The sequence below is a fragment of the Myotis davidii genome, unplaced genomic scaffold, assembly GCF_000327345.1.
Source record: "Myotis davidii unplaced genomic scaffold, ASM32734v1 scaffold205, whole genome shotgun sequence".
Classification (NCBI taxonomy): domain Eukaryota; kingdom Metazoa; phylum Chordata; class Mammalia; order Chiroptera; family Vespertilionidae; genus Myotis; species Myotis davidii.
The window spans coordinates 3,562,507-3,579,456 of NW_006297573.1; the positions used below are offsets into that span (position 1 = coordinate 3,562,507).

The 16,950-nt window shown below is 36.2% G+C and overlaps 1 protein-coding gene across 3 annotated transcripts in view; it reads left to right on the forward strand.

Annotated features, from left to right (window-relative positions):
• LEPR (leptin receptor) overlaps nt 1–12,156 on the forward strand; it is an 88,607-nt gene extending 76,451 nt beyond the window's left edge. Inside the window, exons 18-19 of one of the 3 annotated variants that reach the window (XM_006773240.2) lie at nt 295–370; nt 10,483–12,155. In XM_006773240.2, the coding sequence (XP_006773303.1) occupies nt 295–370; nt 10,483–11,307 (901 nt within the window). In that variant the 3' untranslated portion in view covers nt 11,308–12,155. Of the gene's footprint in view, nt 1–294; nt 371–7,570; nt 8,534–10,482 lie in introns of those variants that run through there. The other 2 variants (XM_015570166.1, XM_015570165.1) reach the window with 2 other exon arrangements.
• Nucleotides 12,157–16,950: the final 4,794 nt, after the last annotated feature.

Genomic DNA, 16,950 nt, shown 5'->3' on the forward strand with positions numbered 1-16,950 from the left:
CATCTTCCCCTGGTGGTCAGTGTGCGTCATAGTGACTGGTCAACCAGTGGTTCCAGTCGTCCCAGTCATTAGGTCCTAAATGTCACTTAGGCTTTAATATATATAGATGGTTATTAACTTTGGTCTAGACAGCTCATTGGTGGAAATTTTCCTGTGATAGCATGTGAAAATGAATCATCCCCTCCTAAGGCATAGCTCTGGGGGATTAATTTCTAGTTTATACATTCATTAACTATTAACAGTTTTGATATGAATGTTTTTCTGTGATTCCAGTGCCTTATTTTTCTTTTGTAGAATGAAGAAGCTGTTTTGGGATGATGTTCCAAACCCCAAGAATTGTTCCTGGGCACAAGGACTTAATTTTCAAAAGGTCCCTTTTTCAATTTTCTTAATCCCAAATATAATATTGTATTTTAGATGTCATATGCCTTCTAGAGCTTTAAACATTTTTAAGGTTTAAAAGTTTTTTTTTATTCAATTCATTTGAATATGAGTCTGTTTAATCTACTATATATTTCCAAGAGTAGCAGGATATAAGGATTTAGTACTGGGGATACAAAATTCAATAGATAGTTTATCATATGAAAGTTAATAATATGCATATATATCTCTTATGTATCACAGTACTATGTAATAAAATAAATATTAGAATATTAAGAATCAAATCTGATGGAGAACGGGTTTTGGTATAAATTCATTGTCCTTAGGCAAAGGGCTTGAATCAGTATTTTTAATACCTATACTTATTTCCATAATTATTTAAATCAAATAAAAAAACAATATAAATAATCCCATGATTAAACACTGTAACTTGAAAAATTCAGTTATCAAAATTAAACTTATACTTATGTAAGATGGTTTTTTTAAAACCTCTGCAAATATTTAATTTCATAATTTTATAAGCTATTCTTTAAGCAAAACTAGCCCTCAAGATGCTTAGTTTATTACCAGGGCTTAACAGCTATACAAATAACACAATTAGAAATAACTCAGATTTTGAAATATAGCAAGAATATTTGGAGTGGAAAAGAATATAATTTCCAATATCTTACTAACGATAAAAATCTTCTAAAATGTAGTAACTTTTTAATCCCATTTCTTTAATCTCCTAACTAACTAAAATTTACTTTTTAGGGAAAAATAATACAGTGTAAATCATGTTATATTACCTAAGAGTACCAGGTAAATGTGCTAACTGCTCTTTGCTTTTATATTCACATTACTTTATTTAATTCTCTCATTGGCCTAATTGCATCATATTTTCTGATGAGAAAACTGAAGCTGAGAGTGATTCAGTTTGTCTTGATCTATCCAGCCATGCATGTAAAAGCCTCAGTGCAAACAGAGGTTCATGTGACTCAAACTGATTATCTTGCCATCAACTCCATATTAACAATTAATTGCTTAATATACTTAGTGCCACTAAATTGTATACTTTAATATAGTTAAAGAGTAAATTTTATGTTATGCATATTTTAATGAAATAAAAAATGGGCAACAGATCTGAATAGACATTTCTCCAAGTGGCCAATAAGCAAATGGAAAGATGCTCAACATCATTGGGCTTTAGGTAAAATAAATCTGAAACACAAGATACCATTTTTCATTAGCTAGGGTGGCTAGAATATAAAGCACAGATAATAGTATTGGTGAGAATGTAGAGAAATTGGAACTTTTATACACTGCCTATGGGAATGTAAAATGGTGCAGCCCTTTTGGAAAATGATCTGACAGTTCAATAGTTAAGCATTGAATTACCATATGACCCAACAACTCCACTCCTACCTATATATCCAATAAAAATCAAATATATTCACACAAAAACTTGTACATGAAGGTTCATAGCAGCATTATTTATAATTTACTAGTGAATTTCATGCACTGGGGAGGGGTCTCTCAGCCTAGCCTGCACCCTCTTGCAGTCTGGGAGACTGCATGGGAGACTGCATCCCCCTCGGGGGATGTCCGCCTGCCAGCTTAGGCTCAGGGGGAGCGGGCCTAAGCCAGCAATCAGACATCCCTCTCGCAGTCCGGGACCCCTCGCTCCTTACCACCAGCCTGCAGTGGAGGTGGGAGTGGCTCACCAGCCATGAGCCCGTCTTCTAGCTGAGTGGCACTTCCACGGGGAGAGTGCACTGACCACCAGGGAGCAGCTCCTGCATTGAGTGTCAGCCCCTTGGTGGTTAGTGCATATCATAGCAACCAGTCGTTCCACCATTCAGTCAATTTGCATATTAGGGTTTTATTATATAGGATAATAGCCAAACTGTGGAAACAACTCAAATGTCCCTCAAATGAAAAATGGACAGGCAAATTGTGGTATATTCAATTCTAACACAAAAGAAAACAAAAATGTTAGTGATTGGTCTAGGGAAGTTCTTTTCTTCAATTTTATTTGTTAATTACAGTTTACATTTAGTATCATTCTATATTACTTTCAGGTGTTCAGCATAGTGGTCAGACAATCATATACTCCACAAAATGATCACCCCTATATTTCCAGAACTCAACTGGAACCATACATAGTTACTATAACACTAGAGGCCCGATGCACAAAATTCATGCAAGAGCCGGCCTTCCTTCCCCCAGCTGCCGGCACCGGCTTTCCTCTGGCACCCGGGACCTGGGCTTCCCTCACAGCCCCACCTTCGTCTGGAAGGTCATCTGGAAGAATGTACAGAAGGACATCTGGTCTAATTAGCATATATGCTCTTATTATTATAAATTATAGACTATATTCCCTATTCTGTACTTTATAGGAAGGGTCTTTTTCATTTAACTTGGTCATCATTAGAAAATACTTTCTTTTTTTTTCTTTTTTTTTTTTAAATATACTTTATTGATTTTTTACAGAGAGGAAGGGAGAGAGATAGAGAGTTAGAAACATCGATGAGAGAGAAACATCGATCAGCTGCCTCCTGCACATCTCCTACTGGGGATGTGTCCGCAACCCAGGTACATGCCCTTGACCGGAATCGAACCTGGGACCCTTCAGTCCGCAGGCCGACGCTCTATCCACTGAGCCAAACCAGTTTCAGCAAATACTTTCAATTCTGTCCCTAGTCAACTCTAAGAAATTTGAGAATTTACTCTTTGACAATTTACTCTTATTTCTTTGATTTTCTCTTTCTAGAGTCTGTATTCATTGGATTTTAGATTCTCTCTATATATCATTATATTTCATTCTATATTTCATTATTTTCTCTGTTCTTTGTGTTTTTGTCTTACATTTGAGACCTTTCCATAACTTATTTTTCCAGTGTTTCAGTTGAACTTTATTTACTATTATATTTGTAAGTTTCCAAATATTCTTTTTAAGAGTATTCTGTCCTAGTTTTATGCATGCAATGTTTTTTTAAATCTTATTAGAAATATCAATTAGAGGTTCGTTTGCTTTAAAAATTATCTTTTCTTCCACTCCCTGAATTCTCTGTTTTTATTAGGATCATGTTTTTCCTTTGTTTTTCTTGGCCTTACCTTTTCTTTATCTCACTTCCCCAAATATCTGATAATAATCTTTTGTTTTCCTTTCTTGTTTAAGAGTGAAACAGTAGACAGGCTGACTGGGAGCTCGAGGCATATAGACAGGGATTGTTGCCCTACGTGGGTAGACAGATGAGGAAAGATATACCCACCCATGATGCTGAGTTAGCTAATTAGTTACTTTTAAAACAAAAACCCAAGTTGGGTGTGGAGGGTAGTTCTAATACGAAAGCTCTTGATGTGCAGCAGAGAAGTAGAAGAGGCCATTCCCTGGGCAGAGTTTTCAGTTTCCTGCCTCAGCTCTCATTTCTTCCTGTGTTTTTACCTGCCACTTATTTCTTCATGCACCATCTCCAACTGGGCAAACTGCCTTTCTCTCCAGCTACAGCCCGCTCTGGAGATGTTCTGGTCTGCAGCTTTCTTTGCTCATCATCTTTGGTCTATACTCATTCAGTTATTTTCCATTTTTAAAAGATGGATTACAAAGCTGATTCTTTCTTAGCCTTCTCAGATTATCTTTGTTGTGGGTATGCAGTTGATTTACTCATGTATTTTCATTCTAACAGTCTCTACAGAGATGAGAGAGAAACATATATGCTCAGTCTTCCGTCTTCAATGAGGTTACTTCTTTACACCATTTTTCTTTTTCTTTTTTCTTTTTTTAAAATATATTTTGTTGATTTTTTTACAGAGAGAAAGGGAGAGAGATAGAGAGTTAGAAACATTGATGAGAGAGAAACATCAATCAGCTGCCTCCTGCACACTCCCTACTGGGGATGTGCCCACAACCAAGGTACATGCCCTTGACCGCAATCAAACCTGGGACCCTTCAGTCCCCAGGCTGATGCTCTGTCCACTGAGCCAAACCGGTCAGGGCTACACCATTTTTCTTAATGCTTTAGAAATCAGAATATTAAAACACACAATGCATTATACAGATTAAGTATTATAAATTATATACCTGAAACCTATATAATTTTATTAACTAATGTCACCCCAATAAATTCAATAAATAATTTTTAAAAGAAAAATAAAAGTCAGAATATTAGACAAAAGATTGAATTAGCCTTCTAATTCAATTTTTACAGTTTTTAAAAGACTTTAATGATTTTTTATCCTTTCTTTAGCATTTTTGCCTAGTCTATAGTTTTCTTTCTCTAATTCCAAATCATCTGTATTTTTAAAATCTAACTCCGCTCATTGGTTGTCTACATTTATGTCTATTTTCATAAGAGTGTGTTCCACTTAACAACCTTTAGGAGTGTTAAAGCTAAAACAAAGTGGATTTTTCCCTGTGATTCGAAGACTATTTTAGATTCCGTAGCCTACTCTATGCCTCCAAAGAAGAAACCCAGTCGCCCATGGAAGAGCACCATCCTCACAGATCTGAGGCAGAGCATCCTGACATTGCTAGCAGGCCTTGCACAAGTGTGGAAGAGCTAGTGCGGTTTTGAGTTAGAACTTCTATTTAGAAGCGCATGTTACTGGGCTTAGAAGTGTGTATTCCATTCCCTAAAATATGACTTCAGTTTTGTTTATTTTCTTGTTCTTCTTCATATTTATGCATATGTCCTTGGTTTATAAGTATCCAGAAGAGAGTAAGAATTAATGAGCTCAGATCTATCACAGCAAGTAGAAAAAGCAAACCAAAGAACATGTCCTCCTGACAGTTTGTGTTTGGGATATCTTGTCATCTTCCATTGTGCTACAGAAAGATTGTTGGACTGCAAAAAAACTGACTTAGGGTCCTTGCTGCTCTAAGTAGCTGTGCAACTTTAAGCCTCAATTGTTTTGTCTAAAAGGGGGGAGATACGTGGAGTGGATGATTTCTTTCTCTCTTTTTCTTTGAGGGAGGGGAATAGTTGTATGTAGTTTTACATGTCGTTGCATAGTTGTACATAGCTGCTGTATATTAGGTTGAAGAGCTGTATACATAGTTGTATATAGTTGTATATCTCTATATATTAAAGGCTAATATGCAAAGTGTCTCCTTGGGAGTTCGACCGGAGACCAGGAGTTCGATCACTTGCTATGACATGTGGTGACCACCATGGGGTGGCGTGGAACAAAGGAAGGCCTCAGTAAGCACCTGGCAGCCAGGGAAGGAAAGACCCAGCTGGCACCTAAAAGGCCCCTATCGGCCCTGAACACTGGCCAGGCCTAGGGACCCCACAAGTGCATGAATTTTGTGCATCAGGCCTCTAGTAGTTGTATATAGAGTCAAATAGTTGTATATAACTGCTATATTATTAGTGGAATAGTTGTATATAGCTGTGTATGTGATTGAATAGTTCATGTAGTTATATATAGTTGAATAGTTGTACATAGCTGTTGTATATTTAGTTGAATGGATGTATATAGCTGCACATCTATATATGGTTGAATAACTGTATATAGTTAAACTAGGGGCCGAGTGCATGAATTCGTGCACCTTGAAAGGAACTGTGGGTCGTGAGGCTGTGGTGGGCACAGGGGCAGGTCTCAGCCCATCCTCCATGCCCCCACCTGGCCCCTCCCACCATGGCCCCCGGTCCCTTGTCTGCTGGCAGCCAGCCCCGTTTGCACCCGCTGACAGGGCTGCCGCCATCAGCGGGTGCGAGCCGTGGCTGCTTCCCCAATCACCCCTCAGGAGAAGGGGGAGGTGGAGAAGCCCTCAGAGGTGATCAGGACTGGCAGCTGCCACTTGCACCCACTGATGGCGCCAAGTGATTGTGATCGGCACCAGACACTGACAGCAGGTATGAGCGACGCTCAGGTGCCGGTTGTGGGTGCAAGCAGAGCCAGCACTGGCAGTGGGTGAGAGCAGTGACTCCAGTGCTGGCAGCGGGTGTGAGCACTGTGTGGGACCGCAGCATGCGTGGGAGCAAAGAAATTTTAGTAACCACCAGGCTTAACCCAATGACAGCGACCAGTGCCCCACCTTGGTCTGGCACCCTGCTCACCTGCTCCACCCTGTCGCCATGCCCAACACCCGCTATGTTCCACACATGCCCCCTGGTGGTCAGCGCACGTCATAGCAACCTGTTGTTCGGTTGTTCTGGTTATTCCGCTGTTTGGTCTATTTGCATATTAGCCTTTTATTATATAGGATAGTGGTATATAGTTGTATATCTGATTGAATAGCTCTATATAGTTGTATATTTAGTTGAATAGTTGTATTTTGCTACTGCATATTCATTTAAATAGTTGTATAGAACTAGTTGTATATATACTTGTATAGAACTAGTTGTATAGTAGGATCTGTAGTTGAACAGTTGTATATAGTGCTATATATTTAGCTGAATAGTTGTACATACTTGTATATATAGTTGAACAGTGGTATATGTATACATACATATATACATGTATATATGTAGTTGAATATAGCTATATATATACATATATGTAGTTATACAGATGATTTCTTAGATATTTTTTCTAGATTAAAAATTATGATTACGGCCGAAACCGGTTTGGCTCAGTGGATGGAGCGTCGGCCTGCGGACTGAAAGGTCCCGGGTTCGATTCCGGTCAAGGGCATGTACCTGGGTTGCGGGCACATCCCCAGTGGGGGATGTGCAGGAGGCAGCTGATTGATGTTTCTCTCTCATCGATGTTTCTGGCTCTCTATCTCTCTCCCTTCCTCTCTGTAAAAGTTCAATAAAATATATCAAAAAAATTTAAAAAAATTATGATTATGATTCTATTTTTCATTCTTTTAGTCCTTCTTTCTCTTAACATTTAAATTTTTGTTTTCACTGCTCATTTTGTTTTCTTGTTCCAAACTATCTAATATTACTTTTGTTTCTTACACCTTTTTTTCTTTTCTTTTTTTTTCTCTCCTTTTATATATTTTGTTATTCCTCTATAGTTTTTCCTTTGCTGGGGTAATTAAGACTGTCCACGAGTGTGATATTAAGAAAGTGAGAGAAGACACCTTAGTTCAAAATTTTACCCTTTTCTAAAAACATGCAGCACTGTTATATAACACAAGAATGTACAGTCCAGAACCCATGCCTCACAGAAAATGTTTGAAATCTTTTATATTTTGTTTTCTGAGTAATTTTTTTATTTTTCTTTCTTATTTTGTTTTATTTTATCTAAACAGAGTACGGACATTCTTTGAAGTCTAATCATGATCACTACAGATGAACCCAATGTACCAACTTTCCAACATTCTATAGAGTATTAGAAGATTTTTACATTTTGAAGAAGGGGAGAAAATCTAAAAATAAAATTTGGTTGAACTATTAAGAACTAAACTATGATGGATCTGTTGATTTAGAACTAAAAACAGATGGGTAAATTTGGGATGGAGATAAAGGTCTGAGTCCAGTTCAGTTTGGATGTATGATTACTTTTCAGGTCATCTGAAGTTTAAAAAGCAGTGTTCATGATATCTGGCTTTTGATTGATCATTTGGTCATAAAACATTGAAAAATTCTAACTGTTGCTCTTATTACATATCTATTAGGTATCATCAAATATAGAGTAAACAATGTTGTCAGTAGATAAAAACAGCAGCTTCTGACACATAGTTTTGCAGATATACTGACTCTAATGACAGATGAAGTAAACGTATTTAGTTTATACTTTTATGTTCAAAATTTTTCATCTTATATTCTTTTATAGACACTTCCATGTGGTCAACCTGGGAGTTTTCATTTTCTATAGTCTCGAAAATGGTCAAGTGCTAACTTCATTTCATTTCAAAAAAAGCCAGAAGTTACAGTTTGTGCTGGTCACAGGCCTCTGCAAGTTACAGTTCATATCAGCATGACCTGGCATAGCAAGATCAGATTGACCAGAAAATACATTAGCTTCCAATTCAGCCTCCTCATAAAATTTTTGCTTGAATTTAATATATTTACACCGAACCTCCCAAAGCTTCTGGCAGACAAGGGAGTGTACAGTGGTACAAGAAGGAAGACTCTTTGGAGCTTTGACAAATATTTCATGGTGAGGACAGGACGTTTCTCCCTGGAAAAGACCACCTGCTGTTTCTATGAACTTAGCAGACTGTGTTCTGTTGCTCACATTAAAAATGAACCAAAGTCTTTGTTTGATGAACCAAAAAAAAAATAAAATTCAAATGTAGGCTATACATGGATCACTTAAATTTAGATTTCATTCATAGTTTTGTTTGAATGTAAAAAATATAAAACTAAACAACAAGGAGAATGGTATCCTTTTTCCCCTTCATTGACTTTAAATAGATGTCATTGGAATGTAAAATCTGAGTGAAATTAAGAAAAGACATTCTTTATTTCCCACCAGCGGAACATGTAATATGTACCCAGACTCTTCTAAAAACCTCAAAAATTTAGATGCATTCAGTAATTTAGATGCTTTTGAGTAAGAATACTTTTAATAAAGGTTTGTGACCCCTTTTTACACTTCAATAATATATGAGTGTATGATTTCTAATTATTTATTAGTGAAGTCTTCCATCTAAAATGCAATCGTAGTCATGGGGTCAGTCTTTAGTTACCAATTACTAAGTCCTAGAGGACATTGAATATGCCAAACATGTCATTTGAAAAACATATGTGAGTTAGACTGCATTCCATGGGCTATGTTGTGTATTTTTTGTTTTCACACTGATAGTATGTAATTCCTTTATTTGGTGATCTTAATTTCTAAGTTACTTAAAATTTTAAGAAATTCAAAACATATATAGTAGTAGCCTTAAGAAAAAACAAAATGAACAAGCAAATATTTGAAAGAAATAATAAATCTAAGTATAGATTTCTGTCAAAATGAAAATAGGCACAGAAACAGTTCCTCTTACTATATTATGTTTATAGAATAATGGAAAGGCAATGTTAACATGGTATTTGTCATTATGCAGTATTTTAATATCTTTATAAGCCTATTCCATTATTATTATATTTACTGTTTGGTATATTTATTCTTTTATGGTTATAATTACCAGTATATTTCAGTTCAGTTCAAAACTTTGCTAAATGAACTATGTTTTTATATGGAATAGATTTGCCATTATGAATTCAGGCAACAAATCTGAATTCACTTTATTAGTTTAAAATTTATAATATTCAAAAGTTCACTTATATGTATGATATACAAATTGCACATAATTTCTATAGCACTTCATTTAGTTGTGTTAATTTTTCAATGTGATGTGTCCACAGTATTCTTTATTTTGCATTTATTTTTTCAGTATGTTCACATTGTATGAGTTGTGTTTTTCTGCACACATATTCTTGATGTGTTATGCTTGAGAGGATTTTTCTTTTGCTGTAACCACCATTCTTATAAAATATATGATATGCATTTTCTTTGTGTCTTTGTCTTCATTTCGCATGTCCCATAGCATGTTTTTTTTATATGAAGTCATTAATAAGGAATAGTAATTTAAAAGTCTGTAATCATTTTTTTCACCTTCTTAGTTCTTATTTTCTGATATCTTAAACCGATGCTCAGTAGGATATAAGGCAGATAAGTTCTTAGCAATCACAAATATTTTACCTTCACATCATATCTCACATCACATTTTTTGCTCACTTGATTTTATTTCTATTCACTTTTTTTAGTTGAGGTTTACATTTTCAGTTTGTGGAAATCTAATTTGTTATTAAATGTTAGGAACTCTTCAGATTGTAGCACTTTCTAATTACAAAAATCAGTCTTCCTTGAGAGCTAAGCACTTCCAGCTACTATTTAATTTATTCCTCACCACAATGCCATGAGTAAGTATTGAACATATTTTTACAGATGAAGAAAATGAAATGTAAGGCAGAAAGATTAATGTGCTTGCCCATGGCCACAGAAATAGGACTCAAACCTAAATCAGTCTCATCCTATTTTTAAACATTACCTACTGCTTTTCCTTTCTGATTTTTGATATATCTGTTTCAATCCCAAACTAGTTAAATTTTGGTTGACTTATGTCCTTTAGCATTAATCTTTCACGCTTCCATTTCTGCAAGGATGTCATAATGAAGCGGAAAAAAAAAGATAATAATACAATTAAACATTAAAATGTGTCTTTTCTTTTAGCCAGAAACGTTTGAGCATCTTTTTATCAAGCATACAGAATCAGTGACATTTGGTCCTCTTCTTTTGGAGCCTGAAACCATTTCAGAAGATATCAGTGTTGATACATCGTGGAAAAATAAAGATGAGAAGGTGCAGACTGCTTTGGTTCCTCTACTTTTGACAACTGCAGATCTTGAAAAGGGTTCCATTTGTATTAATGACCAACGCAATAGTGCTAGCTTCTCGGAGGCAGGGAGCACCAAGATAACCTGTGAGGATGAAGGCAGGAGACAACCCTCTGTTAAATATGCCACCCTGCTCTGCAACTCTAAGTCAAGTGCAATTGATGATGAGCAAGGGCTTATCAATAGCTCAGTCAGCAAATGCTTCTCTAGCAAAAATTCTCCATCAAAGGATTCCTTATCTAATAGCTCTTGGGAGATAGAAACACAGACGTTTTTTATGTTATCAGATCAGCACCCCAATATAATTTCACCAAACCTTACATTCTCAGAAGAATTGGATAAACTTTTGACCCTTGAAGGAAATTTCTCTGAAGAAAATAATGATGAAAAATCTGTCTATTATTTAGGGGTCACCTCAATGAAAAAAGAGAGTAGTGTGCTTCTGACAGCAGAGTCAGGGGTGTTGTGTCCATTCCCCACCCATTGTTTATTCACTGACATCAGAATCCTCCAGGACAGTTGCTCACACCTTGTAGAAAGTAATTTCAACTTAGGAACTTCTGGTCAGAAGACTTTTGTATCTTACATGCCTCAATTTCAGTCTTGTTCCATTCAGACTCAGAAGATAATGGAAAACAAAATGTGTGACCTAACTGTCTAATTTCAATCAAGAAACATCTCAGATTATGTTACAATGAATCATAGAAACTGTAATATATTCCCCTGTAGTTGCTAAGGGAGAGAAGAGAAAATTGTCCGTTAAATTTGAAAGTGATTGTTTCAAAATTAATGGTGTCTGTCCTTCAGTCATATAGACAAATAATGTGAGAAAGCCTTCATGAACCCAGCCATGTAGACAGTCTCTCCTAATGATTCTTTTAACAAGCTACAATGGGAACGTCTCCAATGGCTTGTTTCTAGCTAAAAATAAGCCCAACAACTATCTTTTATGAAAGTAGACCTGTTTGGAAAGATCTAATCTGAATTATGCCTACATCTGAAAGAAGACTTCAAACTAACACTTGTGAGATGTAACTCTTGTTTCAAAGATGTGTTAGTTTTACCTTCAGTTGTCTTTGTTTTACACTAATTTACGTATGTGCACATGAGCACGCACCCAAACACACACCTAACAGGTATCATTGTGCATTTTTAAAGTATGTGCTGTATTTGTATTTTGTGCTACTAGACTGTGCGAGTTAAAGATTTTTTAATTTAACTTGCCTTGAGCACTTATTCTGTGTTAGACACTCCACTAAATGTTGTATATAAATAGAAGATTTAGCCCTGGTCTAGGGGGTATACTTGTGAAGACTGAAAAGCAAGCCAATATTTATGTATCAAATCTAAGATATGTACCATAGAATGAAACCACTTATTATAATGGCAATCCCCACAGACAGTATTTGGAGGACAACACAAGCACTTTTGAAAACATGCCTGTCTCAACTCTTCTCTGTAAATATGTTGAAATGTTCACTTTCTTTCTTTTTTTATAATGAGTATTTTTCTTATTTTATTTTGTTATAAATATATTTGTGTGTGTATCAAATATCTTTATTTTCCTTTCTTGTCCCCTTGTCATGTAACATAAAATATATTATTGACTTTCTATCACAGTATTTAAGTTGTTAATTTTACATCACAGTGTTCAAGTTATGGATGGCCAAGAGAAGAGTAAACATCACTTTCTGGTAGTTAGATTGCCAAATGATACTGTATGTCACTCTAGAATCATTGTCTTTTTCCCATTCTCACTTGTATGCACACTATTTTTCTCACTTACTAAATATTTTCTCTATGTAAGCCAATCACTGTGCTAATACTTTCCATACTTTAACTCAATTAATTATTAAAATAATTGTATGAGACATGGACTACTACACTCCTTTAAAAGATTAGGAGATTAAGTAATTTGCCCAAGGTGGCAGGGTTAGTGGGAGATGGAATCCAGATTTAAACCCAGATCTTTTCACTGCTAGTGATCATGTTTTTAACCTATACCTTGTATTGCCTTCCATTAAACAAAAATTGATGTATCATCAAATAAAATCTATTAGGTAGAAATATAATGGCGGGTGAAAATTAAGTGAGAATTGCATAGGTCTTGTCTTTGCCTCTAAACATTTTAAAGTTTATTGTTTATTTCAGCTTTTGATATGGAAAGAAAATTAAAAGACAGCATATTGGGCAACAAACTAAATTAAGAAAACTGCAGATAGATGTTCAATGGCAATAAGTAAGAATTTAAAGATGATCAGCATCATTAAAAGAAATAACTTTAGTCCTCAAAAATATGACAATGGGTTGTTAAACATCATGAATTTCCTACTTAGACTGAGAGAGGATTTGCTGATTGAACTGTTACCCCAAATAAAGTCCTAGCTGCCATCTCTATTCCAGGTGTAAGCATATGAAGTGAGCCGTTCTAAAAAATGACATATCTCAGATGCTGTCTGACCCAGTGATCACCTTCAGGGAATATATCCTAAAAATCCCGAAACACCCATCAGAAAGAATGTATGCACTCCCATGTTCATAGCAGTGTTATTTACAATAGCTAAGATTTGGAAGCAGCCCAAGTGCCCATCAGTAGATGAGTTGATAAAAAAGCTACGGTACATTTACACCATGGGCTACTATGTAGCTATAAAAAAGAAGAATCTCTTACCCTTTGTGACAGCATGGATGGACTTGGAGATTATAATGCTAAGCAAAATAAGCCAGTCAGATAAAGACAAGTACCATGTGACTTCACTTATGTGTGGATTCTAATGAACATAATAAACTGACGAAGTATGAATGCATGGAACAGACTGATAGATCTCAGAGGCCGGGAGTGGGGGTGGGGGTCGGGGAGTGGGCGCTGAAAGAGATTAACCAAAGAATTTATATACATACTAGAAGCCCAGTGCACAAAATTCATATTGTGGGGGGTCCCCTTAGCCCAGCCTGTACCCTCTCACAATCCTGGCCCACTGGCTCCTAATCGCTCACCTGGCTGCTTGCCTGGTTGCCCCTAACTGCCCCCCATGCTAGCCTGATCACCCCCAACTGCCCTCCACACCGGCCTAGTTGCCCCTCACTTCCCCCCCTGCCAGCCTAATTGCCCCCAGCTGGCCCCCCTGCTGACCTGGTATCTTACTACCCCCCTGCCAGCTTGGTCGCCCCAACTGCCCCCCCTACTGGCCTGGTTGCCCCACACAACCTGCTTTTTTAGTCGTCCCTCACTAACCCCCCTGCAGGCCTGATCATCCCACAGAGCCTTCTGTTCAGTCGTTTAGTTGTCCCTCACTAACCCTCCTGCCGGTCTGGTCATAGGCAGCCATCTTGTGAGGGCGTGAGGGTTAATTTGCATATTACCTCTTTATTATATAGGATAGCCAAAGCCCATGGACACAGACAATAGTGTGGTGAAGGCCTGGGATGGGGCTGGGGCTGGGTGGAGAGGGGAAAGGTTGGAGGGGGGAATGGGAGACATCAAAAATAATATATACATAAATAAATAAATATACAGATTTGAGAATTAAAATACATTCAATAGTTAAAAGATCTCAGAGTCCAATTGCTAGATAATTTTTTCACACTTCATGATCATTTGCTACTTAGAAATCAATAAAGCTGTTTCATGTCACAAGTGTTATTGGGATGTATCAGGATCTCGTGTACTCAACTGATGACCCTCTTACAAGAAAAAGGTAGAGGGCCCATATCACCTCACTAAACAAATAGTGTGGTATGAAAGCCTTGGTTCTGTACAAACACAAGTTGAGAAAACATATCTTTTTCACTGATTTCTAAATGGTGTTCGGATTCAAAAGCAGAAATTATTACATAAATAGAAGTTTTGGTGAAATTGACCATTTTTCAAACTATTGCTCATAGAATACAGATATTTAATTGAGGATAGAGTATAGAAAATTACCTTTTGTCCTAGTCCACATATAATTAGAGACTAAACACTGAACATGTCCATTGAGACAACATTCGCCTGTGGTGTGGGACCCAGAACAACATGGAAGATAAATTGATAGATGTGTCAATCAGCACACGGTTTCATCATGCTAGGTGGACACAATAGTGAAGTCCCAGGACCACTGGAGTGCTGCAGGCCTGAGATAAAAAGGAATTTAGTGACAGCACATCAACCTGAGATCGTTGATACCATCCTATTGCAGCTTTAGTTCCAAAAACAAACACAAAAATTTCAAAAATATTGCAATTCCAAGGGACTTTCTTTCATGGAGAGGGCTGAAGTGGTACAGTTTGGCCTATACCTAATATATTAAATTTAGATATTTATTGTCAATGTGCGAAGGTTCTAATTTTCAGTTTTGAAGTTCATTTCACTATATATTACTGTATATTATTGGGTCTTTATGAAAATTATGTGCCAATAAATGTGGATTTTCATAAAAATTTAGGTAAAGTTTAGAATCTTTTATACCTCAGGATGATCAGATATTCTTTATTTCTTCCCAGTGATTCTTTAAAAAAAAAAAATGTTTAGGAGAGGAGTTGAAATATAAGTTCAGATTTTAAACTTAGGATAAATCAGGAATTGAATATTTTACTTAAAGGTTTTAAATTGCAACACAAGCTACTCTTCAGTTTCTTTAAATGTGAAATTTGCTTTAAAAAAACACCTCCACAATTAATAATTTGAACTATGACTTCTGGTTTAAACAGGTTGTTTGAAGATAAATCATTTTTCAAATTAATGACATTATAGATTTCGTAGGTTAAAACCCCCCAAACAAAGATGAAAAAAACAAACCAAGGAATATTTAGTAAGAGCAGGGACCTCCTGTTGGAGACCTATGTTCCGATTTAGAGGTGGGCTACATGTTGATAGGAGGAATAGGAACAGATATTATTTTTAAACCTAACTTCAAGTAGTGAAAGGACACGGATGAAATTCCCGAACCAGTGTGTGATCCTGGACTTGGAATAAAGTTTTATGACCCTAAGCATGACATTCTTCCACCTCTTCTCATGCCTTCCCAATAAAACCAGTTACCTCTTTCCAAATATCAAACATATGGTCATATTCTCTTAGAAATATCCATTTTAACTACTCAGAAGCTGAGGAAACATAAATGGAGAGGGCTAAAGTGTTACAGTTTGGCCTATACAAATTGATACCAGCAAAGCTGCTTTGGTTGGCACAGAACACAGATTAGGCTGTAAGAGTTGTGCCTAAGGGACTCATGTGGAATTGGACAGTGTACTACATAGGTCAAGACATACTGCAACCATATGTCACCTATACATGGAGAACACAAGACTTCTCTGTAGTTTTTAAAGAAATTTATTCTACTTTTAAAAAAATATATATTTTATTGATTTTTTACAGAGAGGAAGGGAGAGGGATAGAGAGTTAAAAACATTGATGAAGAGAAACATCGATCAGCTGCCTCCTGCACACTCCCTACTGGGGATGTGCCTGCAACCAAGGTACATGCCCTTGACCGTAATCGAACCTGGGACCCTTCAGTCCGCAGGCCGACGCTCTATCCACTGAGCCAAACCAGCCAGGGCTTATTCTACATTTTATCTTTCAAGTGTTGTCTTGATAGTTACAAAGTCTTCTAAAGTATTCATTATTGAGAAAACAGATTCTCAGATTTTAAAACACTCCTCTCTAAATAATTGATAGAACAAATAAACAGAAAATCAGTAAGCATATACAAGACCTGAACAATACTATCAAGCAACTTGTCCTAATCAACTTTTATAGTACACTCACTCCAAACAGTAAAATACTCATTCCTTTAAAGTATACATAAAACATTCACCAATATGGACCACATTCTTTGCCATAAAAAAGTCTCAATAAATTTAAAATTATTCAACTCATTAAAATATTTTTTTCTACATGGAATGAAATTTAAATCTAATCATCAAAAAATTTAGAAACTTTTCCTAATACATAGAAACTTCATAGTGTATTGATAAGTAACCCATGGACAAAGAAGAAATCAATAGAGAAAATATAAAATATTTCTAACTGAATTAAAATGAAAACACAGCTTATCAAAATTTGTGAAACACAGTTAAAGTACGTAGCAGATGATTTATGGCACTAAAATAAATGACTTCCTCTTTAATCTTTAGGAATTAGTAAAAGAATAGTATATAAAACTTGATATACGCTAAAGATAAGAATGAATGAAGATAAAGGCAGAAAACAATGACATAGAAAACCTAAAACAAAAGAGAAATTCAATGAAACCCAAAACTGGTTCTTTAAAAAGACCAATAAAATTGATAAAATCTAGCCAGACTGACCTGGGGGCGGGGG